The sequence below is a fragment of the Excalfactoria chinensis genome, chromosome Z, assembly GCF_039878825.1.
Source record: "Excalfactoria chinensis isolate bCotChi1 chromosome Z, bCotChi1.hap2, whole genome shotgun sequence".
Classification (NCBI taxonomy): domain Eukaryota; kingdom Metazoa; phylum Chordata; class Aves; order Galliformes; family Phasianidae; genus Excalfactoria; species Excalfactoria chinensis.
In genome coordinates, this window is record NC_092857.1 from 23,083,953 (window position 1) to 23,104,416 (window position 20,464).

A 20,464-nucleotide genomic window follows, 5' to 3' on the forward strand; every position below is an offset into this window, starting at 1 on the left:
GAACTGCCACTTTCTGCCTCATATTGTTTCAGTAGGTCCTAACAAACTTGAATACAGTGTTCTTTCTGTTCTTGTGTGAGCATTGGGACCCCCCTGGTACAAACTTTGCAATGTTCCAACATTGCCACCATGCATTACCAACATATTAAAGGTGATATTCATCTCCAAGCAAAGTTACTTGATCATAATCTGCCTGTGCGCGGATGAGCTGATGAAGCTCATATTGTCTAGAACATGGCTTGTCTTAAAAGTCAATGTTTCTGTCTCTGCTGCACCACCCACTGCCTCACTGTGCTCACATCCACTGTTTGGTCTCCATAGACATTCAGCAAGCATCAGTGAATGTGTCAGTGGGTACAATTTTTTCCTCATAGAGGAGGAATTCAGTGACATACCTTTGCTTGTCAGTCTGCCCCTCTCCTTCCATCCGTGGAACAGCATCAAAATTGTAACACAGTATCTGCAGGTACTGCCATACCAACACCCAATTCTGACATCATGGGCCAGCATCATAAAATAGAAGCATTACTTTTTAAGCAGCCTTCGTATATAGAATATGAGAACATGAAGTAGTGTATGAAGTGAGAGGGAATAACTATCTGGTGTATCCTCTGTAATAGAATTGTTAAGCTTCATGAAAACAGTGAGAATAATGGCTTGGTTAAGAACTGTAAGACTTCTGCTGGGTACAGCACAACTACCAAGAATCTAAGCGCATTGCAGTCTCTTAGCAGAGACTAAAAGTTTTGGGTGATTATTACTGTTATATTGATGCAACAGCCTTAATGGTGCCAATTAATTTTCCTTAATCTAGAAACACACCTGGAAGCATAGATGAAGTAAATGAATATTTTGTTCACCTAAAAGACCATCAGGATGCCAACTTAAGGCCTGTCAGGGATGGCATTAGTTCCTACTTTAATGCAGTAGCCATTATGTAGACTGAGGATGACTCGCTCTTTTTAATAGTACGCTTAGTAGCAACTAACCAATAGTAATTTAGCCTATTTTGTTGCAGTCTCAAAGTGAAAAGGTCAGATTGCACTGGCCAACATCCTTACCTTCTGGAGATACATATTCTGCTGTGGGGACTCATCGATTTGTCCAAAAGGTAAACTATTTCCCATCGTTTCCACAGGATAATGGCTGATATGTGATGTTTCTGTATGATTTGTATGGGTAGGCAAGAATGATTTTCTTTTTGTAAGTGTTTCTAGTAACTTTTCACAGTTTACTCATATTCAGTTAAAGCAGTTAGAATTGGAGGAAGACTGTTTTCTCTTGGTTCAAAAAACACTGTTGTGAGTGTTCGTTTAGAATACTCTTAACTTCTTTCAAGATTGTCAGTGATGGTAAAGGAGACAGACAAATTATTAACCTCAGTTTTTAAGGTTTTTCACCAAAATTGATTGAATTAATTAAAATTCTTTAAAGTTTAATCACGATCGGTGGGCTTTCATTTTAATGTTACTGGAAACACTGTGCTCCTCACACGGCTACACTGGGAGCATAATACATAATAGGTGCATGAAATCAGCATTTGCTGCTGTGCTTGCTGCTTATGGTGCTTTTGTTTTCCTTTTCTTCATTATCTTGTGCTTGCAAGTTGGTACTGAATGCTCTGTTGTGCCTTTGTTCTGATTACTTGGTTTTTTCTTTGTCTGTCTCTGGTAGCCCTATAGTCGCTCTTCCTCCATGTCTTCCATTGATCTAGTCAGTGCCTCTGATGATGTTCACAGATTCAGCGCCCAGGTACTGTATTTATGTGTAGAGTCGGGGTTACATACTTTGCTATATTTCATCTTCTTCTCTAGAACCTGCATTTTTGTTACATAAATCACTGCTTGCTTTAAACTAGTACATTGAGACGAACAAAGGAGTTCTCTATTAGTAGACTAAATGGTTGTCTTTTTACATTCTGCTTGCATGCATATCACTCCTGCAGAGGCCCAAACCTTGTGAAACTGTTGGATTGATTTCCGTAGCTTTAATGAAAATGCATACAACTTGAACTTTCTGCATTTCTGATTTTTGTGACAGTAAAGTAACGCCTGTTTTGTGTGGGATGGAGATGGTCTTTGTTTCAAATTGATTTTCTTAATTTTAAACTAAAAATGTAACTTTTTTAACACTTGTCACTTGTAGTGACATTAAGGTGGTAATGCTGACCACCTTAATGTATTCACTATTTTTAAACTCTGTGACTAGATTTATTACTGAAAGGTTATGAAGTATTTTGTCAATGAGGTAAACGGGGTTTGTTTGTTTGTTTTTTAATGAAAGCTTTCAATGTCACTGATTCTTCAGAAAGTAACTCTGACTTCCTGAGTATGTAAATGTACTTACTAGTAATGTACAAAATTACTTTGGATGCTTGCTCTGAAAGTCATAGTTTAAAGTTGGGTTAACTGAGTGACATCATGTGTTTGCCCTCTAATCTCAAAAAAAATGTTGTTCAAACATGGCATTCATGCTGCTAGCTTTCTTCTACTGCAAGCCACATCTTCATGTGAACCAGAGCAGGAACTCCTTCAAGGATGTGTTACTTTATCTTTTTTTTAATCATTGTTTAATATTGCAAATAACCTGTTTTATTTTTGTGTTGTTTTTTTTTTTTTAAATAGAAGGGTTGGATTTTCTTTTAACAAAGCCTAAAATCATGCCACCTGCAGAAAGTACTGCAGGCTTTGTGATCAATAAGTTTATTATATCATAAGCCATTGTTACACAGCGAAATAATAATACATAGCAAAATAATATTAATGACATTAATCCAGACCCAAGTGTGATCAATGGCAAAAGAGGGAGCATGACAGCAATTAAGGTTCTACACAACAGAACTCAGAGAACATGCACAACAATGCTTAGAATAAATTTGTTTGAGATGCTCTGGTCAGATCTGTTATTTCAACCCTTCAAGCCCCACGTTGGGTGCCAAAAGGAACTGTTGCTGTTTAACCTGTCAGGCAGTTCGGTGCCACACAGCTGTTCACTCGCTTTCCACAGGTGGGTTGGGAGAGAGGCTTGGAAAAAAGGCAAAACTTCTCAGTTGAAATAAAGACAGCTTTAAAATGCCAGCGTTAACAGTTGTGTATATGGTGAACTTCAGTAGCAGAGATCTAATGTGGTGGAAAAATAAAGCATTTAAAAACAAACCTGAGGTTGACCAGGTCTGTATCAAAATAACACCAGTTAAAAATAATAGCCAGATGGATTTGTGTTTGTGGCTGCTGCATGGATTTTATGAAGCAGAAGTTATCACCCAGTATTTTAGGATGTGGCTCACTGCAGAAAGGATGATCATGCCAGTTTGCAGAAATGTTCCCCACCATTAATATCTCAGTATATTTTCCCTGGAACAAATTTCTGCCAGACTAATAAATCAGTCCATCTTCTCTGGCATTTCACTGCTAGCAAACAGATAGGTGAAAGGGTGCTGAGACCATGAAAAGAAAAGCAACATGCCATCTTCTCTTGACAACCTGCCCCTGGGCCTTATTGACATAAAATTGGTCTCTGTTCCCTGTCTGGGGACTTGGTTTTTGGAAAGGCAAGATAACGTGATAACAGAATAAATTTTACTTCTTTCTAGACTACATATCCAGGGAATTCTGGTATCAGTCAAAGGCTGAGTAAGAATTTGCAGCTTTGTTTAAAAAACTGAGGAATTTAAATCTATATTCTAATAGGAGCTGGTTCTCCAGTATTCTTTCAGAAAGAGGGGGAGTGCTATTATTTCAGAGAGGCTGCTTAAATTCTGCAGGTGTTTTGCTGGTCGTTTTCTATTTTAAAAGGTTATCTAGTTTTAAAATAGATTGAGCTGTTAAAAGCCTTTTAGATGAGAACTGTCCACTTAATTTTCAGGCTAAGTTTGCATGGCACAGAGACTAATGTAGCTTTGCAAGACCATTTCTGTAGCTGACAAACAACAGAGGTAATAGTGTGACTTCTCTTCTATCAAAGAAGCTGTGAATACTGATTCTGTACCTTAAGGCAGTACCTGAAGTGGGTATGGGTTGACAGACAGCTTTCAGGTAGATTGAATACAGTTTGGACACAAAATGACTGCAGGTATTGCATTCCTTGGACAAGTAGAAGTATTTGCTTGATAGGGAAAAACAGCTATTTTTGTTCATTTAAACTTGATAAAGAAACCAAGGAATTGGACTGATAAACTGTCTCTGATCTTAAGCATGTTTCCTAAAAAGTACACTGTACAAATAAGATTATTGCTTTAAATTAAAAATAAAGCATCACATTTCTATTCCAAAGCATATAAGGAAATGATCAAGTATTCTTCTATTTTGCTTTTCTACTTCTTCACTAATTGCTGCAATTATGTTTCCCATATTACAAAGCCTGGTGTTCTTATAAAATATTCTTGTGTGCAGTGGAGAAACCACTTATTTTTGCTTCTATTTTTACCTGGAAGAGTGGAATTTTGGGATAGGATGGAGACAGAAAAAGCACTGCAGAATGTACCGCAAACTGAAAATAATAATGCAAATAAAAAGGCATTTCCTGTCACCCACCGTCAAACGCATAAAGCAGAGTTTTTAACAAATGAGGTGTTCCCTTAGCTGGATTAAAATGTATCAAGTATCTGAACCTTGAGGAAAGCACACAGCTGTCTAATTTTAAATGAATGTTTTTTTAATAGATGGGTCTCTGCATTATCTAATTTCTTTTTTTAATGTAAGCAGTTCTGTTTTTCCTAACTTGCAATTGTGCAAAGGTTCCAGTGAAGCAGAACAGGCATGTTTTGCTGATGACAGAGAATCACAGCTGATCTGTGTTCCTGTGTTGGGTTTGCTGCTGTCAAACCACAACACTTCTGCCCTGCTCTCATCATCCCCACCCCTCCACCTTCATTCAGTTTTTTAAGCATTCTTTATTGGATGTTGACCTACAAGAGTCACTAGGCACTGTAATTCTGCTTAGAGATGACTGAAGTAATTTTGCAGAACTGAAATGGTTTTCAGGTAGAAATAGGGAGTTTTGACATTTCAAACATACAAAGGATGAATAGGAAGTACTCACAAAGAATTAAGTTATACTTTGAAATGTTGTTTTACCTTTTGTTTCTGAAGCCTAGAAGTATATGTATCTTAAGTGCAGTATCTCAAGGGATAGAGAACTCTGTTGTCCCAGTTCGGCACTGCACAGGATTGATGTATGGACATGTGGCTTCCAGTACTGTACATTTGCCTGTCCAAGAGGATGAAAACATTTAGAAATGTGTATCTTCTTTTTTTTTCTTTTCTTTTCTTTTTTTTTTTTTTTTTTTTTTTTTTGGCTTTAAAGGTGGAAGAAATGGTACAAAACCATATGACTTATTCCTTACAAGATGTAGGAGGAGATGCCAATTGGCAGCTAGTGGTTGAAGAAGGAGAAATGAAGGTAAGTATCTGGCTTAATTATGTCAGACAGATATCCTTGTTCTCTTTGAATACCATCACCCAGTAAATTATGCTGGTAAAATGGCTGAGAATAGCATTGTTTAAGCTAGAACTAGAGTTCTTTACAGCTGCAACATCCTGTGTAACACCTGCAATAACTGTATGGATTCCTTCATTCTCTCTTACTAAAAACTTGGTGTTAAAGTGATGTAAATTCAAAATATGAAGATGTTAAATGGTAGCAAGCTACTGTTGGCTATTTTACTGTGCTTGTGTGGATCCTTACACATAGTGATAATGTAGTTTAGTTCTTTTTATGGTAGAGATTCTTAAAATAATGTTACTGTAATGTGAAGTGTCATCTAAGAATACATGCATTGGAAGTGACCAGAGAAAACTGTTTTGGCAAATTATTCATGTGTTAGTATTGCAGCCTTTTAAAAGCTGCTGCTCATGTGTAAATTGTTTCATATTTCAACTTCATCAGTTTCTGTCCTACATCTCATTCTTTGTATTTGATCATAGGTATACAGAAGAGAGGTGGAAGAAAATGGGATAGTTTTGGATCCTTTGAAGGCAACACATGCTGTTAAAGGAGTAACAGGACATGAAGTTTGCCACTACTTCTGGAATGTTGATGTTCGTAATGACTGGGAAAGTAAGGAATCACTTCTTAATCTCACTTGGTTATAATGATCACAGAATTTCTCAGTTTGGAAGGGACCCACGGGGATCACTGGGTCTAGCTCCTGGGTCCACACAGGGCCACTCAGAATTCAACCCTCTGTCACAGAGTGTTGTTGAAACTCTTGAGCTCTAGCTGGCTTGGTGTTCTGACCAGTGTCTTGGGGAGCCTGTTCCAGTGCCAACCACCCTCTCATGGGGCTACTCTCCTGCCTCTTGTCCCCCAGTTTGTATGTATAGCCAAGGTTGCCCCATCCCAAGTGCAAAATCTGGTTCTTGCACTTGTTCAACTTCATGAGGTTGGTGATTTCCCAGCCCTCCAATTTTTATCATGTACAAGCTTAGTATGCATTTAAGCCCTGTGTTCAATTATTTATAAAAGAATTAAAGAGAATTGTTCCTGAAGTGGCTCCCTGAAGAACCCACTAGTGATTGACCACCAGCCTGATGTAACATACTTACTGTATCCCTTTGAGTCCAACTCATCAGCCAGTTGTTCACCCACTGTTTCATGTACTTGTCTATGCATACGCTGGACGCTTATCCTGAAGGGCACTGTGAGAAACAGTACCAAAAGCTTTTGCTGAAATCCATAAGACCACATCTTGTGGCTTCTCTTTGTTTGCCAAATGGGTAACCCCAGCATAAGAGGAGATTAAGTTCATTTAATAGGATTTTCCCCTCATGAACCCTTGTTAGCTGTGACCCATAACTGTAATCTTTCACAGGTTTTTTCAGTAACTCCCCAAATAATCTTTTCAATTATTTTACCAGGCACTGAAGTGGGACTCAGAGGCCTCTGATTACCAGAGTCTTCCTTATTATATATTTTTTAAAATCGGTACAACTTTTGCCAGCTTCCAGTCAGTTTGTACCTCTCTAGATTCCAAAGTCCACTGAAAAATACTTGAGAGAAGCCTCACAGTGATAACAGCCAGCTCTTTCAGTGCCATGGAGTTAATCCCATCAGGCCCTGCCCAAATGCAAATCTGAGTCAGGATCTGTGCTTGTTTACTGACCTTTTTTTTTTTCCTGCTTTTCAGCAACAATTGAAAATTTCCATGTTGTGGAAAATTTAGCTGATAATGCAATCATCATTTATCAGACACATAAGGTAAGAATTACGTGTCACCTGTGTACACACCCTACCAAAACAGCACTCAAACTTGTTTTGAAATACTTCATTGGCTTAAATTTTGCCAAAACCAAAAATTTTGCTTAAAAAGCAAACTAGCTGAGAACAAGTTCTTTATGGGACTGCAACACTGTCAACTTTTTGAGCTTGGCTAGTTAGCATAATTGGTTGTGAATGTGTCTGCTACAGTATGTTACAAGAAATGAGAGCTGTTCATTATTATTTGTAATAATTTCCAGCAAGGCGGTGGTTATCTAAAGCAAACTGAAGCAATAAGTCAACACTGACTACAAGCAAGAAACTCATACCACTTCATCATTTGTCTTTTTGCAGTAATGCAAGCTGTTGTTAACTATAAATATTTGACAAAAGTATTTGCATTATGACATGGTACATGCTGGTTTAATATTTGGTATAATATATTGTTTTCTGACCTGTTTGTGGTTCTTTTTCTCCCTGGACAGTTTTGGTGCAACTTCACTAAATATTTCATTTGAAATGCAGTTTGATAACTGTAACTTAAAAGTTCAGAAAGAAAATGTATAACTAGAAGTACATACTAATCATAGAATCATATCACAGAATGGCCTGTGTTGAAAAGCACCACAATGATCATCTAGTTTCAACACCCCTGCTGTGTGCAGGGTCACCAACCACCAGACCAGGCTGCCCAGAGCCACATCCAGCCTGACCTTGTGTGCCTCAGGCTCTCTGGGCAACCTGTTCCAGTGCATCACCACCCTGTGAGTGAAAATCTAACATAAATCTCCCCTGACTTAGTTCAAAACCATTCCACCTTGTCCTATCACTATCCACCCATGTAAACTTAAATCCTGCATGATGACAAGTACTGGCATACTCAGATACTCGAACAACTAGACAATTACTTAGACAATTTTACTAGTGAGATGCCATAACAAGAAGGCTTCAATATTCTGTTGAGTCAACCGTAGTGTTATGGTAAAAACAACATTTTTGCTTCTACTAAATGTCAGGAAAATAGCTACTGTATAGTTTCTTTTATGTTTTTGTTGTTGTTGTTGTTTGGTTTTTTTTGGGGGGTGCTGGAAATTGTGAAATTCTCTGTTGGAAACCATCGGTTCATCATTTCTGTCTTGCTGAAGTAGTAGCTCTTAAAAATACTAGTTAAAATGCTCATTTCTTTATTCCCTCATGTTTATGGAGGCCTAGACGCATGTTCAGACTTTAGATGCATGTACTCATACCTAGCCACTAGTGCTGCCTACAAGCAAAAAGTCATTGCAGATTGTTTTCCTGCCTTTCAAAAGCCTTAAATTTTTGCCTTATTGCTTTTTTAATTAAGTGCAGCTACATAACCTGATAGGCTACAATATAGGTACAATAGCTACGTTTTCTGTTTCAAATTTGAAAATTGTGTGAAATTACTAAAACAGAAGCATGGAATCATTTGTGTTTGAGAGGACTTTAAAGACAGTCTAGTTCCACACCCACTGCCAAGAGCAGGGACGTATCTTTCTTGTGATGAGGGCCCCAGAGCTGGACATAGGTGCTGCAGGTGGGGCTTTACAAGGGCAGAGCAGAGGGGACAACACCTCCCTCGCCATGCTATCCACCCTTCTTTTGATGTAGCCCAGGTTACGTTTGGCTTTCTGGACTGCAGGTGCATATTGCCAGCTTATTTTGAGCTTCTTATCCATCATTACATCCACCTCAGGGTCGCTCTTCATCCACTCATCATCCAGCCTGTATTCATGTTTGGGATTGCCCTGACTCACGTGCAGCACCTTACATGCGATCTTGCTGAATCCTATGAGGTTCATATGAGCCCATTTCTCAAGCTTGATCCGGATTCCTTTGAATGGCATCCCTTCCTTCTGTCTGCACCACTCATCTTAGTGTCATCTTTGAACATGCTAAGAGTGCAGTTGGTCCCACTGCACTGTCATTAATGAAGACCTTAAAGAGTACTAAATTTAACTATTTTTATTTTCTTTTACTTAGATAACATGTCTGACCTTGTTAGCCTTAACCCTGTTAACTGTTTTGACCTTTTTATTTAAGAATGAAAAGTACTTAATTTGTAACATTTTGAAAAGCTTACAATGGGGCATTTCTCTGCAGAGAGTGTGGCCAGCTTCTCAAAGGGATGTGCTATATCTGTCTGCTATCAGAAAGATACCAGCATTCAGTGAAAATGATCCTGAAACGTGGATTGTGTGCAATTTCTCTGTGGAACATGACAGTGCTCCTGTAAGTGCTGCTTTTGCTCTATCTCTGCTTTACGGATTTTTCTGTTCTGTTTTTCTACGCAGTTTTTCTGTTGCATGGTGATATGGCGTTGCAGCACAAATGTGAAGTAGGCTGGGGGTTGAGGGAGGTATGCAAAATGCGGGTTCTTTTTAAACGAGTTGGCCTGTGTGTTCCAACACAAAAGCTTTTTTTTGCCTTATCTCAACAAAGTGTTGCAGAAGAACGAAAGCAAAATATATATGTGAAAGCATTTTAAAGACGTGCAATTTTGTGCTGAATTAAATTGATAAATCTTCTTTTGTTTGCATTCTTGGTATATCACTGTAGTGCTAGAATGCGAATTCTTCAAAAAACAAACTATGGATCGACTTAAACTTTATAGCAAATGAAAATGTTAGCGGTCAAGAAGGAAGAAATAAGTTTACTTTGAGGCTTACAAATGTTTCTTCATTTTTCTCTGGTAGCTGAACAATCGCTGTGTCCGTGCCAAAATAAATATCGCTATGATATGTCAGACATTAGTAAGTCCACCAGAGGGGAACAAAGAAATAAGCAGAGACAATATTCTATGCAAGATTACATATGTAGCTAATGGTAAGTCTTCATCTTTTCTGCATCTTTTTTCAGTGTGACCTTTGTGATATATGCTAATTCTGGTGAACTAAGTGCTAGCAAGAAAAAAAAGTCAGTGCAGCTTTCTGTTAAATGTAGGACAATGTTTGTGATCTTTGTGTTCAAAAAGATTTGAATTAATGTGCTATGTAGCATCATTGACGGTGGTCATTTATGGTGTAGCATCAAGGCAGGAGTAGTGTTTAGCTTAAGGAATGAAACTCGGGTGGAGGAGGTGAGGTAGGAGAATATCTGCAACATGGATGGCTTGGCTTAGTTTCAATAATGTTTTTTATTTATGTTTTGCTGTCATTTGTTCCCCCTGATTCATCCTAGGCTAAAAAACTCGGTACTTAAGAAGATACAAATACATTTTTTATGAGGATATTTGCAAGCAGCATAACACATCTTTTATCTTTTTTAACTGAAGGAATCCTTGGTGTAGACTGTGAATTTATCGAAGCCAAACTGTACCCAGTATTTAGCAGTGTGTTACAGTACTGGCCCCACATACCTATTAGATCATCTCCTGCAGCTACCAAGCACTTTCAGATTAGCTCACCTGCCCATTATTTTTAACCACCTATTATACAACTTACTAAAGAAGCCTGCAAAATGAGTTCAGTAAATATTTGCAATGTAGGAGTGATACAGCTTGTATTAAATCCTGTACAAATAATGTGATATAATTCTATCCTCTGGGGAAAGGTTGTTTGGTTTGTTTTTTCCTATTCAAAAGTTTTCCAATTATTTGAAATATATAATCCCATGACAAATGCTGAACTCTCATTGTATGGTAAGTGGCAGCTTGTTCAGCAAAATTTAAGCGTATTTTGAAGTCCTTCAAAAATCATTTGTAAGAGGTTGAATGTGTAGCAGTTCTGCAGACAAATTCAGCAGTAACTGGAAAACTAAGATTGATTTGTTTTATTTGAAATAAGGATTTGATTCTTCATTTTTTTTTTTTCATGGAAGAATATCACCTTCCATTTGGGCAGAACTTAAAGATTCACATGGCCTTATTTTATTGTTTTCTAAATAATGGCATTGTAGACCTGGAGTGAACGTGAATACTGAGAGCTGTAAACACTGCAGTACAGGCTGCAATGGCCTAAAAGAAGTTCTGATTATTCATTGTAGTTTCTTTGGAATAAGTTGCAGGAATACAGACTTAAATTCTTGTATGCAGCTTTTAGAGGATTTTCTGTATTTCAGTGCTTTTCTTCCTGTCTTCTTCTAGTCAACCCAGGAGGGTGGGCACCGGCATCTGTGTTACGGGCAGTGGCAAAACGAGAATATCCCAAATTCCTGAAGCGTTTTACATCATACGTGCAAGAGAAAACAGCTGGAAAACCTATTTTATTCTAGTATTAGCAGGTACAGGCTCATTTTTAATTTCTTATTTCATTGCTGTAAATGTTTAAGTCCAAACAGAAGCATGCAGTCTAGAAATGTTTCATCATAATTAGCGTCAATACAACATTTAGTATTAATACGTGTATGCAGTATTTCCCAATCACTTAATCTGTCAGACATAAGCCTCTGTACAAGGTAAGGCTTTGCTTGACGTTTCCTTGGAGTGCAGACTGTAAGCCTTTGAATTCCAACAGCACGGTAGTATCTGAGAGCTCTAGTTTAGAGCAAGATCTGAAAGTGAGTTTGTGCATGACACAGGCCACAGCTACCGTTAGATTCTGTTTGTGATGTCAAATTTCAAGTCTTTGTCAACTGATCCTTCTGTTAAAAGGCAGTCCTGTAAAATCTGATTCACGTGTTTAATTGTGCATTGTTAGAGAGCGAGTGTAGGTGAGCCTGATGTGCCAAAAACATGTCATGAACCGATAGTTCCAATGTGATCATAGCAGCAGTAATACTACCTATGGAGTTTAACAGTCACTTGTTTCCTTATTAGCATTTATACATCAGTGTATTTTGTCTTTGCTTGTCTCCAGTGATCAGAACAAGACTGGGTGAGCATTCCACGTTGGAGAAGTGACCATACATAGAGCACTCCATGCTGGAACGAAGGATCTACAGTCTTCTTATGGCCCAAATTCTAGGCTTTGTATACTGAAGTGAAGAAATGTTGCAACACCATGAGGTTGAATATTTAACACTAGCTCTCTCTCCTGCTAACTTCTCTTGCTGAATCAGTGTGTAATTATAAATACATGTATTGATAACATGTATATGGCTCTATTTTTATTTGCTTACTGTAGAAGGGGAAGAACGTACAACCTTGAATCACCAACGTGGGTTACTGCTTTAATTTTAAACAACTTGCAGAATTTCACTGTCAGCCTTCCTCAGACAATGGCGTAGTTTTTGTGCATGTCTAAAAAGCACAAAAGACAAATGCACATATAGCATACTGTATGTGCTTTGTATGCACAAAAATCTGTGGTGTTTTGGGGGAGGACGAAGGGAGGAGTTCAGTAAAGCCTAGTGACTTACTGGCAGGTCTTGTTTTGCTTTGTATAATCATAGTTCATTGCTGCTGGTTTCTATAATGAATCATCTTGTTACATAAAATGTCAGTTAATAACTGAGGGCTGTCAATATCCTTATGGCTTTGCCTTTTCTATTGTCTTACTCTTATGAAGATCTTTATTTCTGAAGGAGTAAGAGTGTGAAAAGCTTTATTTTTTTTTCCAGATATCTTTATATTTCTATTGTATTTTTTAGTTATGTAACGTGCTACAGAATTTTTGTTATTAAACGTGATCCGGAAATTTCTGGAAAGATTCTTTATGAAAGGGCAAGAGACTGTCTGAAAGCTAAAAGTCATCTGTCTGTGCTACATGTGGTCTGCTTTCCTGCATGATATCTAGAGGGCTTTTCTGAAGCTGTGAGAAGGTACACTATAATATTTATTGAAGTAACTTGGACTACATAGGACAACATTCCTGATCTAGAATGAGGATATTATTTTCAAGTCCTGCATGTGTTTTCCTCATCTTACTAAAGCCATGCTATGAGGTTCATGTAGAACACTAGTTGCATTGATACCTGCCACTTGATCAAAAACCTGTCAGAACTATGACGATGCATTGATCTTCTTGGAAAGTTCCCTTTAGTTGCTGTGAAACTGTAAATGTCAGATACTTGCCTGCCTTAGATTCTGGGGATGCTCATTGGGCGAGAACTCTCACAGACTGGTACTCACTTTGAGTTATTTAATCCACGTCCTGTAGTTGGAAGATACGCAGAGGGCTGCTGGGTGCTTCATTGACCTGTATATCTCAAGAAGAAGAAAAAATAATAATCAGATATCTATTTTTCTCAAAAGAAAGGTGAAAGTTGTATTTGATAGAGTATAGTAGGTGCCTGAGAATAAATATAAGAGAGTAACTTAATAAAGATCTGGTGGATGATTAAGGGGATATTCACAGTGTTAGGGGACAAACAAAAACCCGTGTTCTTTTACCTGTTCATTTTCTCTGTTGAGATAAATCCGTAGGTAACACGTGGGTTACACATGCACGCGGGATTCATGCTCCATAACCGTACCTTTTTTATTTGCCTTTCTCTAAAAGTGTGCATGGAATATGCCTTATTACAGAACTATTCTGTTAATTTGAATACGTAGAGAAGTGCCTATATGGTAATGCTAGTAAGGCAAACGAGACAAAAATTTATACATGTTTACTATATCACCAGTGAGCATTTTATATAGTGATGTTAAAGAACAATTCTTATACCTCAAACGTGCTTCATCTTTTTACAATCGACACAACAACGGCTCATTCACCATAGCTGCTGATGGGAACTTCAAAAAGAGAGGGGGAAAAACAAAAAGGCATCCAAAAGAGCGGAATTCCTGACTTGCCATTTCCGGTAATAGCTGTCGAACACGGGCGAGTCGCTGTTTCTTAGTTTAATTGGATAGCTTTATTTTACAAAGGAATGGAAAGTTTACAAAGCAGTATATAAATCTTTTATCATTAGTTGCATTTGCACTAAATGTGATGTACTTTTGCGATTTATTCTGTAAATAAAATCACACTACAGATACTCTTTGTAAAGAACACACTTTACTTTTAGATAAAGGCACTGGTACTTCACTGCAGCTGGCCCTGCCCAATCAGCGTTGCAAGGGGCTTCTTAAAAACTGTGGGAGGAGCTGAAGGATTGAGACGTAGGAATTAAAAAGACCTCTTCAAAAACAACAACGAAAAAGAAGCAGCTGCACCCCTTTTCCAGACACTGCCACGAATCCGAGCACTCCGCATTCCCTGCGTCCTGGTAACAGATCTGTAGAATTGATACGGCTGTGGTTTTCTTTGCAGAGTTGCGGAAGAAGCCCCTTGCTCTAGGATGGATGTTTCTGTGACTTGAGCCCATTGGAAGGGCTGGGGATATTGTCGGTCTAAGGAAATAGCCTGATAGAACTTGTCATGGGGGAGAGGATGAGCGACAGTCGTCGTTAGCCTGTCCGGGAAACTGAACAACTCACTTTGAGCAACTTAGGTGTGAGAAACGTGGTGCATTTTATAGGGGCTGAGGGGAAATTACCTTTTAGTTAATTGGGCTGAGCTGGCTTACCTGAAGTTGTGCAGATTCTCTGTAAACTAATCAGATTGTCCACCTGTATTTTTGTCACGTTGTACAGATAACGCTGTATTTGAATCGCCGCTGTTCATCTACAGACTCAGAACATGAATCATATTTTTGAGTACCTTGAGTGTGTAGAGTGTAACTGTTATATAATAGCTTTATTGATCCTAATGATAAGTTTTAAAAATTAAAAAAGTTGGCTCTTCTATGTTACAATCACAAATTTAAAACCGGTATTTAAAGTGAAAAGTATTAAAAATTATGAAGAAAAAAAACAAACCCTGGTTTGTAGTTCTTTCTAGCGTTTAAGGAGACTTACTCCGGTATTCTGTGCTGTAACCAACCCTTGGATCGCGTGTTGTGTGCCGTGCTGCAGTGTATGCAAAGCATTTAGCAGAAAGCAGCTTGCTTGTGTTACCGAGGTTGCTGAAGTGAAAACTGGAATGCCACATAAGCTGTTGATGTGTGAAAAGTCTCACCCTGTACTCGCATATCAGAAGCATGTTAGACAATATAGAGAGTGCTTCCAAAGTTGTACTGAAGCTTCTGTGTTCGTCTGTACAGAAATAACAACATCAGGAAAGCGTGTGTGGGGAGAATGGGGGCCCAGGGCTGAGGAGTGCCGGAGATACAGTAACATTGTTCTTTTTCTATATATAAAGAAATCCTAAGGACTGAGATGAGGGTGGTGCAGAGCAGGCTTTCTTAACAGCGGGAGTGACTGCTTCCTAATGGATGAATAACAATCCCTCCGTTACTGGTTATGTTATTGGATTTCTGCTTCTTAGGCAGTCATCATTTAAGTTGTAGGAATCTTACAGGTAAGCACGGTGAGAGCAACAGCCTGAGATAATAGAATGGCAGCACTTGCACAAAAGCTGTTTCAGTAGGCAGGCAGGAAGGGGAGCACTTCAGAGCACTACGTGCCTGACGGTGCACACTCCCCTCCTGAAGCTGTAACCACTGATGCAGCAAGGCTTTGTTCCTGCACACCTGCCTCTGCTACGTTAGAATAAGCAGTGCTAGACGAGTGGCTGCAGATGGAAGTTTAAACTCATTCTCTTAAAATGAGCTTTTGAGGAGGACCATGCAATAGTTGGACCATGCAATAGTTGGTCCGTGCAGTGGCTGGACCTACTGTTGTCTAAAGCATAAGACCTTCTCTTTAATAGGGCCTTTCAGTTCTGTCTGCTTTCGATGTGGTCTGCCTGAATTTCTGTGTGAGATTTTACTCTCTTATCACTGTAACAGTGACAACCCCTTTTCCACTTAACAAGGGCATTTTTTAATGTGGATGGCTCATAAAGGTGGTTTTGAATCCGTTGTTTCATTTCCAGAGATGAAAAATAAAGGAGCTAGAAGACTTGGGAGTGCTTTGGAAGCAACAGGATGCTGGAGACTGAAGTAGGTTCTCCTGCCATACTGCTTGTTTCCAAAGCTTTAGTTGAGCCCCTGGCTTTGACTCCCCGTTGCAGTTTTGAGCCAATAAAAGCATTGCAACTCAGTAGAACAGTCACATACAGCAAGTCTTTGCATTTGATTTGTCCCTCCACATGCTAATTCACCTCCCAAGTTTTGCCTTCAGGGAGTTCCTTTCAGATGCAATGGGAAGCGCCTACAAACCTGTAGCTTACTGTACATCTTCCTGTTTACTTACAAAGAAGTTTTTGAAAAGCACATGAAGCTCAAGACTTGTGATTTATTGTTTCTTTCTATGCTTCTGTGTGCTGGGACAGATGTTCTCAAGATGGCCCTTGGCAATTGATTCCTAACTGAGGCTAATAGGATACAACGACAGCTCTGAAGAATTTCACCATGAGGGATGGGATTGCAAACTGAGTCATGAAGCAACCCAGCAAGTTCAGCTTCCTGGCATGGGCAGAGCCCTGGAATTGCTCCTCAGCACCTGGGAAGTTGTGCCTTGTTGTTGTGCTACAAACAGAACTGTAGGTGTGTCTGTATGCTGCACAAAGTAAACCCTGAGTCTAATTATTTAGTGAAGTCACACAGGCCATCTTATTGCTCGCATCCTGTTTGCATATTGCTGTGAGATCAACATAAGGTATTCTTCACCCCGTGCTAACATACTCTGTTCTTCCCATGCTGCTTTATGGTACAGCATGCACTCACTGAGCACCAATCCAGTTTCACTTTAGCTTGACCAAGTTCCAGTGTTGAAAATTTCAGTTGTTAGCCTGAATAGTTTCTTCCTGCAGCATTTAATGGGTGTGGGATTTGAGCATCTTTGTCACCTTCTCTGGACCCAGCCCAGCAGTTCCGCCTTTCTTGTGCTGGGGCCACCCAGAGCTGGACGCAATACAGCAGAAGGGGATGGTTACCTCCCTCTGTCCCCCCCTGAGGAGCACCACTTACCACCCACCTCCATGTGGACACTGCGCTATTGACCACAGCTCTGAGTGCAATCATTCAGACAACCGTGAGTGCCCCATTTGTTTGTCAATGCACATTTTATTGTAAATGGGGATGCTACACTTGCTCTCAGCCTCCAGCCTGCACTTGATCAGCTAAAGAAAGGGCAGGGCAGCTGAACATGCCAATTAACTGCACCTTTTCTCAAGGTGCTCCTATCCTCAAAGACCAGCCAGCTGTGACATCGGTTCAAGCAGAGTTCCTCTACTTCACCATGTTAGCAGTTGGTCATCCTGACCTAAACACGTTGTGATACCAACAGATACACATCCACAAAGCCTGTATGAAGGCTACTTCATGTTCGTCCAGAATGCTTGTATTGAGTGAAAAAGGACTGCAAAGAAAATACATAATTAATGCAAATAGCTAACAGGTATTTTTGAAGATATATTTTTAAGAAAACATAACAAGCAGAGAGCACCAAAAACACAGGAATAGCGGGATGCTTGACCTTGCTTTTGCTAAACTAATGCATCAGGCTGGGCCGATGGAAGTGGCTGCGTAGCAGGAAGGAGCCTCTCTGTGCAGCCTGTTCCAAGTCACCCCAAAGCGAAGCAGTAATTCCTCACTTTCAGATGGACCTTCCTGTGTGTCCCAGTCTGTGCCCGCTGCCCCTTGTCCCAGCACTGGGCAACATCAGAAAGAGCCTGGCCCCATCCACCTGACTCGCTACAGGCACATTTGGGGGCACTGGGGCTCTTAACTGCACTTACCTATCATGGGAAGAAAGAACTCAGGCCTTGCAATTACTGCTGCTTCTCCTGGATTTCTAACTGACTGTGTCAAGTAATCTCATGACTTCTGTGCTGCATTTGATAGGATTTCCTTCAGATTACACCAGTTCTCTTTTCTTCCAAATCACTGCACGGTATGCATTACTCCATGTTATGGCTGGGCTCCGTGTCACACTATTGAATCACTAGCTGTTCCCCAACAGTATTCAGATCCCATTTAAGTAATTCTATTTCATGCATAAACCACCCTAGGTCTTCCCTTGCTATTAACCCCATTTTCCCCATTAGCTTTCTCTATAAAGAATGATGTAGGGTTTGTTGTTTTGTTTTCCCTCAGAGAATAACAGCGTGCTCTGCAAAACCTGTCTATCCTTCCAGTCAGGGAAGGGCTCATGGTAGGGACTTTGATCTGCATCCGGATATTCTCTATATGATCCTTTTTACATCTTAATGTAAAAAAAAAAATCTTATTCCCAAACTCAAATGTGAATATTTTTTAAAAGAATTTTATCTTTCACTTTCAGGGTTCCCATTTCTGGCCACTTTTCCCCCACACAATTTATAGACTGGCCACCAATGCACACCACAACGTTTCATTTTCTTCCCCCTAGTCAGGGGGGATCCCAGACAAGGGAGCAGTCACTTATTGTACTTCCAATAAACTTTTTCCTATCAAGAATTACATACACTCTGCTCTTACACATGCATCTACCTGCATAACCAAACGCTGGCTGACCATCAAACAAAAACAAAACCCATACACCAAAGCCTCTTACCCCTTTCCCCCCCCACCACCATAAAGCCAGTATCTCTATTTTTAAGTGTTGCACCTTAATAGTGCTTACTGCTCCAGCAGGAGAGAGGAGGCAGTGAAGCCCCTGAACAGAAGCTCTGTATGCACAGGACTCCAACCAGTCCCCTCACTCACTTCTGGCTACAGCAAGGCTCTGCTAGTCAAGCCAGTTAACTACACATTTTTTCAAGGCACTTCTGCCTTCAAAGCCTCCATAGTTCTGTGGCTCTACTTAATCGTGCCAGCATTTTCAAACATGGGCATCCTGACTGCAAACATCTGCTGTATCTGAAGATACACACAGAATGATCTGAACAAAGGTTGGTTCCTGCCAGCACTGCTTGAGCCGCCCAGCTTTTCGTCACATTAACCTTTTAGGGTCAATTTTTTCCAGGTGTACTAAAGGCTTCAGCTGCTCCGCAAAGTTCCTCATGTCGTCAGAAACCATGTCCTGTCCAGCCGGGGCGACAACGTTAAGCTCCACCAGGTAGGAGAGGGAGAGAGGCTCGATGCTATCCGTGTTGCCGGGCATCAGGATGCGGAAGATCTTGTACACCACGATCTTCATGATCCCCTTGCGGAAGACGTGTCCCTTGGCCACGAACTCGTGATCCATGCGGAACCCCATCTCCACCAGGAAGTCCGTCAGGTTGTCCGAGGTGGCGATGTCCACGCAGTTGCGCACCAGCGCGTGCCGGTTTTTGTCCCCGATCTCGGGCTGCCCCAGGTACCGCAGGTGCCACGGCATGCCGCTCTTGTCCATGGAGCGCCGCGCCCGCAGCACGAAGGGGCTGGCCTGCTGCCCCTTCAGCAGGAACACCATCTCGTGGTCCAGGAAGGTCTCCGGCTCCATGTTGTCGCACAGCCCGCGCAGGCGGTGCAGCAGGCTCTCCAGGCTCTGGTCCAGAACGCTCCCTGCGCCGGACAGACACAGCTCAGACACAGCTCAGACGCTGCTCCCTTCCCCTCCTTCCTTCCCCCTCCCCGCGGAAGCCCCTCCGCCTCCCGCGCCCCGGCCGGCGCCCGCCTCGGCGCCGCGCTGAGGCCGAGCCCCGCGTTCGGCTGCGGTGCCCGCCGGGAGCCTCTCGTGGGCGGCGGTCAGCCGCTCGGTGCCGGCCCCGCGCCATACCTTGCAGCAGGTACTCCATCATGTTGATGGCGCCGCCCGTAACGGGCATCATGGTAACGGGAGGCGCCTCCATCTTGGCGGCGGTAAAAATGGCGGCGGATGGAACGGCGCGGCCTGGAGGAGGCGGCGGGCGCCCCCCTGCGGCCTGGCGGAGCGGCGCAGCCCCTTACAGCCCCTTACGAGCAAAGTGAGGCAGGAAAAAGAGAACTTCAAAGTAGGAAGCGGACCCAGAATAGGCAGAGGAATGACACATCTCAAAAGCACTACAAGTAATATTCATTCCATCTTGAAAGCCAAAAGCAGTGAGAGGGTGAGCCATCTGCCACGGCTGCTCTCAGCTGTATCTGCATTAGGAGCAGGGCTCGTGCCAGAGGTGAAAACCGTCCACCAACCACCATGATCTGCTTGAACTCTTCCATGAGAAGCAAGCTGGTTCGTGGCCATGTTGGCTCTTGTAGGCCGGTGTGCCTGCTGGTATCTGTCATGCCGGGGTTCTTGCTGACACGTGTTACAGTAACCAAGGACATATCTGCTACTGGGTTTTGGTAGCCAGCGGTGTCAGGTATGCATGTGGGCTGTGCCCCTTCGCTGTATGAGCAGGAGCTGCTTGTCCTGCTAGTGAGAGTTGTCAAAGGACTCTTCACTGCTAACTTCTTATGCTGGCTGAAGGTAAATTAAAGTGCTTTTTCTGATCGCCGAAGTCGCCTGACTCGGAGCCGTCCAGGGTCGATCAGCAGCGACTGACCGCGGGGCTCAAAG

At 41.2% G+C, this 20,464-nt stretch overlaps 2 protein-coding genes across 4 annotated transcripts in view; one reads left to right on the plus strand and one right to left on the minus strand.

The window, feature by feature from the left end:
* Positions 1-14,883, plus strand: part of CERT1 (ceramide transporter 1) — a 73,423-nt gene extending 58,540 nt beyond the window's left edge. For 2 of the 3 annotated variants that reach the window (XM_072359263.1, XM_072359264.1), the window contains 9 exons: positions 1,019-1,111; positions 1,675-1,752; positions 5,305-5,400; positions 5,925-6,057; positions 7,127-7,197; positions 9,322-9,450; positions 9,915-10,044; positions 11,303-11,439; positions 12,015-14,883. In XM_072359263.1, the coding sequence (XP_072215364.1) occupies positions 1,019-1,111; positions 1,675-1,752; positions 5,305-5,400; positions 5,925-6,057; positions 7,127-7,197; positions 9,322-9,450; positions 9,915-10,044; positions 11,303-11,430 (858 nt within the window). In that variant the 3' untranslated portion in view covers positions 11,431-11,439; positions 12,015-14,883. The remainder of the gene's footprint in view (positions 1-1,018; positions 1,112-1,674; positions 1,753-5,304; positions 5,401-5,924; positions 6,058-7,126; positions 7,198-9,321; positions 9,451-9,914; positions 10,045-11,302; positions 11,440-12,014) is intronic. The other variant, XM_072359262.1, reaches the window with a different exon arrangement.
* A 2,185-nt stretch (positions 14,884-17,068) lies between these two features.
* Positions 17,069-20,464, minus strand: MED18 (mediator complex subunit 18). The gene is made up of 2 exons (XM_072359265.1): positions 19,706-20,464; positions 17,069-19,491 (listed from the first exon to the last, which is right to left on the minus strand). Exons 1-2 carry the CDS (start codon positions 19,776-19,778, stop codon positions 18,938-18,940), a joined length of 627 nt encoding a protein of 208 aa, XP_072215366.1. The 5' UTR covers positions 19,779-20,464; the 3' UTR covers positions 17,069-18,937.